The sequence below is a fragment of the Abramis brama genome, assembly GCF_963993115.1.
Source record: "Abramis brama genome assembly, chromosome: 22".
NCBI lineage: Eukaryota > Metazoa > Chordata > Actinopteri > Cypriniformes > Leuciscidae > Abramis > Abramis brama.
The window spans coordinates 25457623-25471808 of record NC_139984.1 but is presented as its reverse complement, the minus strand read 5'-3'; the positions used below and the strand labels follow the sequence as shown (position 1 = coordinate 25471808).

The 14186-nt window shown below is 37.5% G+C and overlaps 1 protein-coding gene across 1 annotated transcript; it reads left to right on the top strand.

The window, feature by feature from the left end:
- Window positions 1–509: 509 nt before the first annotated feature.
- Window positions 510–4145, top strand: LOC311073217 (uncharacterized protein). The gene is made up of 4 exons (XM_084098729.1): window positions 510–1378; window positions 1601–1651; window positions 2885–3068; window positions 4044–4145. Exons 1-4 carry the CDS (start codon window positions 1350–1352, stop codon window positions 4098–4100), a joined length of 321 nt encoding a protein of 106 aa, XP_083954855.1. The 5' UTR covers window positions 510–1349; the 3' UTR covers window positions 4101–4145.
- Window positions 4146–14186: the final 10041 nt, after the last annotated feature.

Below are 14186 nucleotides of genomic sequence, written 5' to 3'. Positions count from 1 at the left end.
AGGAAGCTGCTGGGACAAAGGTGGATTTTACAGGTGAATCTCATGGAGAAATGCCTGGGTCATATTTTACCCCAAATCGACCATTAAGACATCATGCATTGTTACATTATTTTTATGACAAAATTGGCCAGAACCCAATATTTTTTATTTATTTTTTTTTGGTAGTGAATGCTACCATTACCGACACTTACTATTGCACTTTAAAAATAATTTACAATTTAAATTATGGATGCACTATACTCTATATCAGTTATTGGGTTACCTTTATTGTTTTTAATGCTTACCTAAAGTTATATTTTTTAAAAACACTATTTAAACACTAAATGTTAATAACACTGTTAACTGTAAACATCAGCAAATCTCTAAATATCCATTTTTTCATAATGTAATTTATACAATAAGTTTACAATGTTTTGATGCCTAAAATGACTTGTAGTATCAAAAATGTTTTATTCCTAGTTTTTAGAATTTAGAACATTAACATAGAAATTATTTTTAATTAGAAGTTTTAATAGTAAAAATAATAGTTTTAATATCGTGCCTAATTTCAGTAGTTTATTTTTCTTTGCAGTATTGATAATGAAATAAAGATGCTCCTAACTGTCATGAAAATAATGTCTCAATTCAAAATAAAATGCAATTTCCCTAGAAATAGGCTTTCTTTCCTTTCTTTTGAATTTGGAGTAGACGCATGACCTGGATGTTTCTTGACATTTTTCGTGAGGTTCACCCTTGCGTACACTGCCATGTTTTCAAATTCCATTCAAAAAATGATTGTAGACTCATTGAATGTTTGGCAAGATTGGAGCATTCCAGTGGAATCTTTCATTTTTCCATTCTTTCATTCTGCTGTACATAATGAATAGTGCAATAACATTCGACGTCAATTTATGTTTGTATTTCCTCCATAATCCTTGTTGCTGTGATCAAAATATTGCTCAGATACTTTAATGTTGAATACCGTTTTCTCCATATTTATATATACAGTAATCTATCGGAAATGTTCTAACTGTTGCTAATCTGTAGATTTGAATGATATTTGTTTCATAGTAAAGACAGCTATAGTAAACACAGCTGGCCAAAGTGCTACCATGTAAAACATTCCTGCCAAGATTGTATATCGACATGTGTGAGGCAAAGATGTTCGTTTTATATCTCTTTGTTGTGTTTTTAATAAAGCATGAATGTCTTGTGCTTGCTTCTGAAGAGTTTATCATGCTTATTCACAGGATGGATGGATGGATAGGTGTGCACTTGTGAATATCAGTCCCCGTTCATTGTAATTGCATGGAAATGAGGAACTAGGACATTCTTCAGAATTTCTCCTTTTGTGTTCCATACAAGAAATAATGTCAAGCAGATTTGGAATGAGATTATGGTAAGTAAATGATGGCTGAAATGTCTTTGTCCCCAACAATATTCACACCAACTTAAACATTAGGATGACAAGTAATCGAGAAGAACAGCTTAATAGCTAATAAAGAACTCTGTTCAATTCTTTTTGCCGTCTATTCATTGTTTTGGGATTCTAATGTAGTTCTTTGACTCTTGACTGGCATCTGGTGGCGAATATATGCTGAACTTTTTTTTTTCCTTCTAGTTGCGTGTGTGTAGGAAGGGATGGAAATGTCACAGTTTGCAGAGGTGAAAGGTGAGAACATGACAAAGCAGCCGTACTAAAGCATAAACAGCCTTAACAAACACCGCAGCACAGTATATGATAGTTTACATTTACATTTATTTATTTAGCATTGTACTGCGTTTTTAAACGGTCATAGGCTAATGCATAATTCTGATACATTATATGATAGTTTGAGAGTTGATTGTATTGCAAACCATGTGCCAGGACTGCATTAGTCAGCTCATCTTGCTATCGGGACGAGTCTCCAGTGGTGATCAGTGTGAAGTGTTGATTGTGTGTGACACTCAAGGGTCTCTTGACATCCACTGGGGAGATCTCTCTAAAACTTACCATCTGTCCTCAATGTCAGCTTGTGGTTATGCCTATGAGAGGAGGGAATTTATAGGACAGTTCACTCTAAAATGAACATTTTGTCATTATTTACTTACATGAGGTTCCAACATGAGGTTTCAAACCCATGGAACACAAAAGTAGATGTTTCCAAGATATCAAGCTCCAAAATTGCACCAAAATATCAGCATGTGATAGTTTTGTGTGTTGAACAGACCAAAATTTATTTTATCATTCTTCTCATTTCTCATTACCAATTGCGATGCATAAACTTTCAAAATTTGGTTTCATGATACCACTCTTAAAAATAAAGGTTCTGGTCGGCGCCTGTAGCCTCGTGGGACAGAGTGCCGACATATAGCACCGTTGCACTTCGAGCGACCCGAGTTCGAGTTTCTGCTTGCGGACCTTTCCCGATCCTGTCCCCCTCTCTCTCTCCCAAACTCGCTTCCTGTCAACTCTATACTATCCTATCATAATAAAGGCAAATATCTGCAAAAATGAATAAAATAAAAAAATATAATATAAAAAAATAAAAAGTTCTTTATGGAATCTGTGGTTCCATGAAGAACCTTAAACATCCATGGAACTTTTCCTTTCCACAAAAGGTTCTTTATAGTGGAAAAGGGTTATTTAGATAATTAAAATATTTGTTCACACCAAGAAAAAAATGTTTTTTTTAAGAGGTATTCACTGAAAGGTTCTTTGGGGAAACCCAAATGGTTCTTCTATAGCATTGCTGTGAAATCCCTTTTTGGAACTTTTATTTTTAATAGCTTCATAGCTTACCTGATTGAACTTTTGCTTCAAACATCTCGGGAACAATCTGCCTGGCAAACACGTTGGCCATTCTCAGTTCATTTCATCTAACGTTTCCCCTGCAGACAGATACCGCGTGTGTGTTTTATGTAGGTACTATTCTGGCTCTCGTCTCTTTCCCACGGGTCTTCTCAGAGGATTCGAGTCCTCCAGCACTTCTCCCACATGGATCTCGATGAGTAAACATCGCTGGAAGGCTAAGTTTACTCTCACACCTCTCCACACACGCTTCCCCAGCACCTATACAGTATTCTCACCAGTCCTCAGAGAAACAGAGGTGGGTAGGTATTTGCTGTACTTGGTAAAGGGAACATTTTGTCCGATCACTGTCCTCTAGTGGTAACAGAAAACTTCTTTAATGTGCAAGTTCATATAAGCAGTGCATGCTAAGGCACTATACTGTTTTTTAGCCCCATAACCCTTATATTTAGCTATACTTTGATGACAGATTTCCTCAGAAGTGACCTAAATTTGACAAAACCTCCTTTTGGGAATGTTTGTGAATATCCTCATTTTAAAAACCATTTAGAAATTCCATTAGTTCTAAAAATTAAATTTTTGGAGTATGTTTAGGGTTAGTTTGCAGTAATTATAATTAGCATTATAGGAAAGCTATAAGTAAATACACATTTATTTCAAGTTTAGTCTCTCACTGGAGAGAAGCCAAAAGAAAAACATACAGTACAAACAGGCCGCTGTATCTTTACAACTTTAACATTAACACTCTTCCATTTCCTTCAGATTAGATAATGTTTGGTCTTAAGTGGAGCTGTTAGGTAATTATCATAAACAAAAAAGTCACGGCGGATTGATCGACCGCAGCAGAAGACGTTTAGGAGAGCAGATCCACATGCAGCGATGAAAATGTTTACAATGAGAGGCTCTTTACTGCTTCTCATTAGAGCGGAGAACTTTGTGGTGCTGTCGAAGTAATACCTTGCGCAACTCGGCTCCAAAACCACAAAAGAATCCGCAGGGGTCTGGATCAGCATCCAATGCTGCAATAAAAAGGCAATTAAAATCCATGCGTTAGGAAAGTTCGGCCGGCAAATCAATTACGCTGAATAACTCTATCATTACTGAAACTTTCTATTGTTTTCTTCTGCGGCACAATAAATGTTTTCCAGATTTAATTAATGCTATTTAAAGTTTTCTGATTCTCTGTCACAGATTTTCACACAAGGGATGCTCCACCCAAAATGTACTCACCCTCATGTGATTCTAAACCTGTATGCATCTCTTTCTTCTGCAGAACCAAACAACATTGCAGCTCATTGGCTTCCATTGTGTGGACAATTACCTTTCTTGAAATGTCTTCTTTTAAGAAGTCATACAGTTTTGGAGGAACATGAGGGTGAGTAAATGATAACAGATGTTGTTCATTTTTGCATGGAGGATCTCTTTAACTTCAACCAAACCCAACAAAGATGTGTCGACAAACCTTATGTCTGCAATACTGAACACCCAAAATAATTGAGTGGCAGCAGCGAGCATGCAACAGAAGTGACGTCCCAGGACACGAGGGTACCAGAGTTTACTCATAAATGCGAATTCTTGTTTAACGACGTCTCGTTACACAGGAGGCGCCTGTGCTTCTGAGAATTGTTGTCTCCTGGGCATGGAGGAGGTGGTGGGGTGGCTGCAGAAGAAATACGGTGTCTTTTACCCATCCTGATCAAACTAGTTGTTTTCCATCTTAACCTGTTTCCCATTACCAGAGCAACTGGCTGGCTTTGTGAAAAACAGCTTGTCATCCTCTGAAAGGGTGTAGTGAATGTAAGCAGTGAAGAACAGGGATATTCATAACATTTGCAATGAGCTCACACTAAATACAAGCACTTAGCTTGTAATGCGTCTTGTGGCTTCATGGAAAAAAGAAAAGTTTCAGTTTCATTAGCATACGCAACATCTTCAGTTAGATTACGCACGCCGCTAAATTGCCTGCGGACTGATGGCTTTCAGGTGTTTATATATTCTTCATTTATTTATTTGCACTGGAAAAGTAACAGCGGGACAGCATCATTCAGGCCCGTGACGCTTCGCCTGCTTTAACGAGGGAGCGGAAAGAAATAAGGCAAACATGTGTTGAAAATGGAACGTTTTAAAGAGGCTCACACAAAAACTGTTTTGTCAGAATATGGTAGTAGGTCAGACGCAAGCTTAGCTTAGGGAAACTGGGCAAATATCAACAGGGGCTCTGAGGGAGAAGGACGTGTGTACTTAGCTTCTGGTGAAGTGTGCTCTCTGTTACTGGAAAACAATGATAGATTGGCTGCATGTTTCCACTTACCTCATCTCCAACTGCTTTTATATAACAATGTGTTTGAAGTCGTTTTTCAATGACAGTGTAGAGACAGAGACTTGAGAATTGTCTGCAAAGTTAGTACTGTTAGTGTCTTGGCTATAGACCATCTCAGACCCTGTCCCAAATGGCACACTTCATGTGGACTTGTGGTCATGTGGGCTTGCAATAGCCGTTGCGTGCACGTGTCTGGTAAGACAAGAATTGAAGGGTGTCCAATTTGTCATTTAAGGTTTCAGAAGAGACCGTGAGCGTCCCCTTTGTGGCCGATATGCGCCCTCGATGCGCACTTTTACTGAGCCCGCGAGCTCCAGCAAACTTCTACCTGACAGTCAAAGCGTCATTACGTCATGAAAGTGTGGACTTGGGGTTCCTTTTGGGACAGGGCCTCACTTACACTACCTACATTATCTGTAACAGTGTCATCAATCCTCACCACTCCCCTCTCTACAGTTTCTCAACTAACTGTTCATCACTAGCCCCTTCAAAATCAAAGTGTTTGTGATTTGTTTATTGGTACTTCATTGGTTTGGAGCTGTTCTAAATTGGATAGTTCACTCAGAAATGAAAATCCTGTCATTATTTACTAACTAATCATTATAGTCTCATTACTTGAATTGCATTAATAGCTTTCCTACATAAGACTGCAATAAACATGAATTACATTTAAATGTAATTTTATAGACTACAATCTAGAATTTAAAAGCTATTTTTGACCAGCCATTTCTCATCTCTTTTAGTTTGGGTAAGATTTTGAGTGGAGTTAAGAAATAAATACTTTTATTCCGCAAGGATGCATAAACTTGATAAAAAGTAACAGTACACACAGTTATAATGTTTCAAAAGATTTCAATTTAAAATAAATGCTGTTCTTTTGAACTTTCTATTCATCAAAAAATCCTGAAAAAATGGGTCATGGTTTCCACAAAAAAAGATTAAGCTGGTTTCAACTTTAAAAATAATAAGTTTGTGTGACACTGACTGGGGTAATTATGCTGAAAATTCATCTTTGCCATCAAAAACAGTTATTTTAAGTAATATTTCAAAGCTGTTTTTACACAAATAAATAAAAAAATCTGGGTGAGGTTTAAGAGCTACTTCAAAAACATTACAAATATATTTATAAATGAACATGAACCTAGATTTACAAATGCTGTAAAATTGTTTATTAGTACATGATACATAATGCATTTGCAAGACATTGGCATTCATATTTATGTCAAATGCTCTCAGATACTTTTACTTGAGGCTATTCAGATTTGGCTTTATTAGTCAGTACACATATTGATATTTGATGTGGTCATCAGTGCATGAGTCAACAAATATGCAGACTAAAATGTGGACAAACAGATATATTGTAAATGCAGTTTACGGGGGTGGGTGGGGGGGAAGGCAATTTAGTGCTACAGTGAGTAATAAGTGTACAGCCTACGGCCCAGGAGAATTGCACTGAAATTGAGAGTTGCACTAGTTACATATAATTTACATAATTGCACTTGATGTGCTTTGTAAGTGTTCAGTCGAGGCTGCTGAGGAGACAGATGGCCGCTGTCGTTTTTACTCTCTCAGCCATCTGATACTGTGGCTTTTATTGTATTTAAAAGAACATACATTGATGGACTGCCGCATGTAGTCCTGGAATTACAAGACTATTTTTTTAGCCTGTCAGCGGGTGCAATATCTACTATAATATAAAGAAAATGTCTTTTTTAGTCAGAAACATAGCTACTTCTGAATGCAGAAACAGGCTTTTTGTCATTATAATGGTGTTGTTATGAAATCCACCAGCTGGGTCTAACTGGTAAAGCCTTTAAATGAGCCTGAAAATTCGCTACGTCCGAATTCACATATTATAGAGTAGGTACTGTACTACATTGGTTTGAAACTTACTTTGCGTTTGAAATTCGGATGTACAACATCCGCCATGTTGTATGTCACTCTCATGTGACCTACAGCGTCACTTGTGTCGCCTCACTGCCATTCAGTTATACTCTCCCATGGACTAATGGGATAGTAAAACGTCCATCACATGGGCACTTCAGAATCTCACCGGAAGAAGTAAGTCATCTGGGTACTTTTCACCTACTGTTTTATGAATACTATGAATTCGGATATACTACTTGGCTCACATACTGTTTTTCGCCTACTATATTGTATGGAAGTAGTCTTATTTGGATGCAGGGATTGTTTACTTTATTGCTCTCTTCTGGGATATGAGAAAGTGTTTTAATATCGAAAAAATTACCCCCATCACCTTTAATCAGCTTCACAGGGTTTGAGCTGCACACCCAGCGTGAGCAACAACAAGGTGATATTATTAAGAGTGGAACAACAGGATGTCTGGAAATTAATATTAAAACAATTCTAACTCCTGTGACATTAGCACGCTGGTTTAACAGCAGGTCGTTTGGCTGGTTCAGCCTCGCTGTGTGTGAGAGGCTTGAGGCCTTCGCTCTCACAGAGGGTGTTCCCATCAGCCCTGCTGTCTTCTCAAGTCCTGCTGAAGTTCAGCGCCGTAGCGTTCGGTGACTACAGCACGGGCCCTTACTATTTATGTTTCATGGGGGCCTTGTGCTGATTAGAGTTAGCTATCGTTTGAATTTTAGCGGTTCCGATTCCAGTTCTGTTTAGTGTTGTCAAAAGTAGTCTGTACTGAAATTTACAGTGAGGAAAATAAGTATTTGAACACCCTGCTATTTTGCAAGTTCTCCCACTTAGAAATCATGGAGGGGTCTGAAATTGTCATCGTAGGTGCATGTCCACTGTGAGAGACATAATCTAAAAAAAAAAATCCAGAAATCACAATATATAATTTTTTAACTATTTATTTGTATGATACAGCTGCAAATAAGTATTTGAACACCTGTCTATCAGCTAGAATTCTGACCCTCAAAGACCTGTTAGTCTGCCTTTAAAATGTCCACCTCCACTCCATTTATTATCCTAAATTAGATGCACCTGTTTGAGGTCGTTAGCTGCATAAAGACACCTGTCCACCCCATACAATCAGTAAGAATCCAACTACTAACATGGCCAAGACCAAAGAGCTGTCCAAAGACACTAGAGACAAAATTGTACACCTCCACAAGGCTGGAAAGGGCTACGGGGAAATTGCCAAGCAGCTTGGTGAAAAAAGGTCCACTGTTGGAGCAATCATTAGAAAATGGAAGAAGCTAAACATGACTGTCAATCTCCCTCGGACTGGGGCTCCATGCAAGATCTCACCTCGTGGGGTCTCAATGATCCTAAGAAAGGTGAGAAATCAGCCCAGAACTACACGGGAGGAGCTGGTCAATGACCTGAAAAGAGCTGGGACCACCGTTTCCAAGGTTACTGTTGGTAATACACTAAGACGTCATGGTTTGAAATCATGCATGGCACGGAAGGTTCCCCTGCTTAAACCAGCACATGTCAAGGCCCGTCTTAAGTTTGCCAATGACCATTTGGATGATCCAGTCATGGGAGAAAGTCATGTGGTCAGATAAGACCAAAATAGAACTTTTTGGTCATAATTCCACTAAACGTGTTTGGAGGAAGAAGAATGATGAGTACCATCCCAAGAACACCATCCCTACTGTGAAGCATGGGGGTGGTAGCATCATGCTTTGGGGGTGTTTTTCTGCACATGGGACAGGGCGACTGCACTGTATTAAGGAGAGGATGACCGGGGCCATGTATTGCGAGATTTTGGGAACAACCTCCTTCCCTCAGTTAGAGCATTGAAGATGGGTCGAGGCTGGGTCTTCCAACATGACAATGACCCGAAGCACACAGCCAGGATAACCAAGGAGTGGCTCTGTAAGAAGCATATCAAGGTTCTGGCGTGGCCTAGCCAGTCTCCAGACCTAAACCCAATAGAGAATCTTTGGAGGGAGCTCAAACTCCGTGTTTCTCAGCGACAGCCCAGAAACCTGACTGATCTAGAGAAGATCTGTGTGAAGGAGTGGGCCAAAATCCCTCCTGCAGTGTGTGCAAACCTGGTGAAAAACTACAGGAAACGTTTGACCTCTGTAATTGCAAACAAAGGCTACTGTACCAAATATTAACATTGATTTTCTCAGGTGTTCAAATACTTATTTGCAGCTGTATCATACAAATAAATAGTTAAAAAATCATACATTGTGATTTCCGGATTTTTTTTTTTAGATTATGTCTCTCACAGTGGACATGCACCTACGATGACAATTTCAGACCCCTCCATGATTTCTAAGTGGGAGAACTTGCAAAATAGCAGGGTGTTCAAATACTTATTTTCCTCACTGTAAAAAACGTGACGATACCAGCATTTCCCTCTAACATTTTGAGCACCATTGAACTGATTCTTAAACACCTCTGATTGGCCATTGCGTTCACGCGCTCAACATATATGTCTGTGATTGGCTACAATGATCAACGCTTCAAAAACATGTTGTCTTCATCGTGTGCACACGGGAGCATTTGAAAGCTGGCGTCTATCAGCGGATCCCTAATATATCCACTGATAGACGGATCCGCTGGTAGACACCTGCTTTCAAACACACTGCTGTCACTTTACGATAAACTGTTACACATGCGTTTTCTTTCTCAACTATTTACGTTCACTTAAGACATAACCGACTGTGTTTACGAGGATATTTTGACATAATTTTGTGTGTATTTTTCCGTTCAAATGTAACCAGTCCTACTTTACTCGCTACTAGACCAAATTATGATGTTTTGGTGAACTATTGCCTTAATGGGACCAAATCAGTTCTGTGATAAGTTAATTTACTTTCTAATGAAATGTCTGGAATGCAGGTCTGTTGATGGGTTTTGGTCACTTTTTAGCTGGTCAGACTGTGAGACCAGTATGCAAACAGCTAAACACAAGATAGGCCTTGCTTAGAGACCACCTTATACCATTAGTATTTCATTGCAATGGTCTTTTAAATTCATTGAAGACTTGTATGTGTTTTTTCGTTCAGTATTCCAGGGATGTAGTTGGTTTTGTCCAGTTATCCTCTGGTGTTGTGACCTGCATAAAGTTCAGAAAGAGTTTAGTGTCTTGAGACGAAAAGGCCTCCCACTCCACCTGTCACTGGGGGAGGAAATTAACATGTCCAGGTTGCTGGTATTTATAGATATGCGAGAGATATGTAAGTACTTTATTTTGACCCAGTATTTAACTACACTAAAGTTTTCTCCTTTCTTAATGATAGCCTGCTAGTGACATTTACATAATAAGTACCTTTTGGGCTCAAATTATGCTCCCACCAGCCTTTAAAAAAAGGGCTATTAACAACAGTGATAAAAATATGATAAATTTGATCAAATTAGAGATGTGTTTGTCAGTTGATAATGGTTATAGGACACTTCAGCTGTCGGCTTGTTTTGTTGCTGATATGGCTCTGACGTTATAGAGGTTTAATGAGATGACAGGTGCTTGACAGTTCAAGGGTTGACTGACAGGATAATGGTTTGCCATGTTGTTTTTAACCATTACAAAGAAGAAAAAGAACATTTATTGGTGAAAGTGTTGCTGGAAAAAAAATACAAATAACTTAAGCATTAACCCTATCATTCATATATAACTGTATAATATAATATAATATAAACATATTTTATAATTTGAAATACTTAATGGCCATAAAGATAAATACAATCAGCCAGTCCTATTACATTCACTATTTTTTCACGACAACAATAATAAATATTTATACGTATTATTTTTTCTGCTGAAAACAACAACACACACACATTATTGTTGATGTTGTTAATGTGTATAAAGATGTGTTGTTATAATAAATAACAAACATCAAATCATCATCATTATTGTTGTTAATATTGTATTCTTGTATAAATTACAGCAACAACAATACATTGTTGTTGTTTTCTCATATAAATAATAATAAAATATCTTACAATTATTATTATGATTGCTGTTATTAATGTGTATAACTATTATTATTATTATTATAATTAATAATAATTTAGTAGTAGTAATAATAAAGTATTATTATATTATTTAATATAAAGTATTGTTAATATTATTGTGTTATTGTTATTGTTTTTGTTGTATACATATGTATTATTATAATAAATAACAACAACAATACTTTTCTTTATTATTATTGTTATTATTATCATTGTCATCATTGTTTCATCATTATTAATATTGTAATAAATGACAACAATAATATTTGTTCTTATTATTATTACTATTAAATTATTGTTGCTGTTGTCGTTAATGTGTATAAAGATTTATAAATAATAATAATAATAATAAGTATGATTATTATTACTACATATAATGCAATTTACTATGTCTATAGTCATTGTTATGCTTCTTTGAGACAAACAGCGCTGACCCCCTGTGAATATGTTCTTTGAACCTTGATCGCAGAGGGAAAACAGCAATTTTCATTCTGTGTAAATGTACTTGTTGACCACACTGTGGGTAAAAACGACCTTGAGGACAATCAAAGTGTAAGTGTCCCTTGAACTCTGGGTGTGTTGTTTTTCTGGTATAAACAAACTAAGAAAAGTAAGGGACAAAGATTGATGCATCCTGGGGGACTGTAGTGTGTCCTGCAGTGAACTGTGCTGAAAGCTGTGGCCTCTGTCCCTCTTTGTGTTGTGATACTAATGCACATTTATCAACACTGTCATAACAGTGTTAATTTTATCCTTGTTTTGCTAATTTGAAAATATATGCAAGGCCTGATAAACATCATATTTCTATAATAGAGACTAGATTTTATTTTATTTTTTTCATTTTTTAAGATTTCCTACAGTCACTTTTTGGAAAGAAATTACTTGATGTCTTAGGGTGTTTACACAGCACCATTTTTAACTAAAAACTGAAAACATTTTATGCGTTTTGGCCGTTCATTCACATGAAAACAGCGTTTTGGGGGCCTGTAAACGTAAACCCAATACGGGTTTCAAAGTGCAAGTTTTTGAAAACGATACAGTTTTTTAACTACAAAAACACGAATTTGTGAAAACGGTGACATCATGCGCATGCGTATTACGTGTTCAGTCTAATAGGCCTATGTCACGAAAAAATTGAAGACCGGAAGTACGTCTTTTAGTAGGGATACGGCTCTTCCGGTTAGCTTTTTACAATGGCGGAGTCCGATAGATACCGCTGGACCAAATCTCTCCGCAACCTGCCTGAAGACGATGTGGTTCGGATGGTAAATGAAAACTCTCAAGTGGAAAAGCGTGAAAGCTGAGGAATGGCTGTCTACGTCCTGACGCAGAGCAACCCGGTGCACTACAACAACAGCGGCGGGCCGTTCGCCAGTAAGGTAAACGTTTCTATGGTAACAGCGAGTTGGACCAATCAGCAGACGTTGCTGCTACGCTTAGGATTGTGGGTAGTGTAGTTTTTTGTAATAAGATCGCGGATAAAACATGTTTTTCTTAAAACAAGGTTGATTTCATACGAACTTATAGCTTCTACAGGAGCAAAAACCTTCGTTTCACAACCTCATAGCTCGTGGTCAGTCTACCTCGGATGGTTTAGACATTTAGACAAAACACAAATTTGTGAAAACGGTGACGTCATGCGCATGCGTATTATGTGTTCAGTCTACAGTGTTTCTTTACAAAGTCACATCGCCAATTACTGGACTTTCATGAATAATACAGCGTTGTCGTCTGTACTCGAAAAACGCAAAGGAAAAACATTTCCGTTTGTAGTACATCGTTTTCGTGTAAACGTACCCTACATTTTAAGTTTCTCTTTGTATTTAGTGTAAAATTTAGTGTATAGACAACAATGATGTCAAAACAATCCCCTTCACAAGGATTTGCAAAAATGACTAAAAGCGCTGTATTATTCATGCCAGGCCAGTAGTTGGCGATGTGACTTTGTAAAGAAACACTGTAGACTGAACACATAATACGCATGCGCATGACGTCACCGTTTTCACAAATTTGTGTTTTCGTAGTTTACATGGAGACGATAATGTGGAAACTTGCACTTTGCACCCGTTTTCAAACGTTTGTGTTTTCAGGCCCCCAAAACACTGTTATCGTGTAAATGAACTGCCAAAATGCATAAAAAGTTTTCCGTTTTCAGTTGCAAACTTAGTGTCGTGTAAACGGCCCCTTATACAGAATATCCTGTTTCGCGATATGAAGTGTTGATTTTAAAACTAGAGCTTCTTTGACTTTTAATGAACTCTCTTTACCGTCATTATTATCTTTTTGTTGTTTAAAGTGCTTGTTTTTATAGAAAAACTGAAAAGCGATACTGTATTTGTTTAATCTCATATCATCTGGACACACACAGTCTGGTCTGCTATCATAGGAAGTGGGTGAAAGGCTGTACAGTAATCCTCTAAAGCAGATACAGAAACGCTCTTAGCTGCTTAACACACGTAGTAAACGAGAGGAAGTTCAGCAGGGGACGAGCCATGTGGTGATTTCAGGCAGCATTAGCGTTCAGAAAACAGCTTACATAACACCCGCTCTCGTCTTGTTTAGTGGCTGGCTTTTCTCCAGTGGTTCTTTGCAGCACCTTAGAACCCTTTTTCGCTGTATACAAAATGTTTTTAAGTTGAATATTCATAGGTTTCTTCAGGTCAGTTTATTGGTTCCAGACATCATCTGTTAACAGAAGAAGTCCATCTGGGTTCTTTGAAGCAGCAGTCCATAGATGTTTTGTAACCACTGAACTTCGTAAGGTTCTCCTACAGCATCCAAAGAAATTATTTTATGGCATCAGACTGCAAAACCTATGTGGAACCATTATTTTTAATAGCATATGTCCACTATGATGAGTCCAAAGCTGCCAGAGTTTACTGTACCTGAGTGGTTGCTTCAAAATTAGGTTATCAATAAATAAATCAACTAATTCAATGGCATTTTTGATGGCCTGTACTCTTTCCAGGGACAGTGACAGTCTGTAACTCAGACTCAGAGTCATATGTTAATATTAAAAACATGCTAAATTAATACGAGTGAGCAGTATTACCTGAGTAGTAGCATTTATATTTCTAGTATTTACAAAGCAACACTTATACCTGGCCATTACACAGTTTTTCAGGCAATATGAGAAAACAAATCTACATAATGTCTTAGACTAGAGAAGGTTACACCTCAGTATTTCTTCCAAAACTAGTT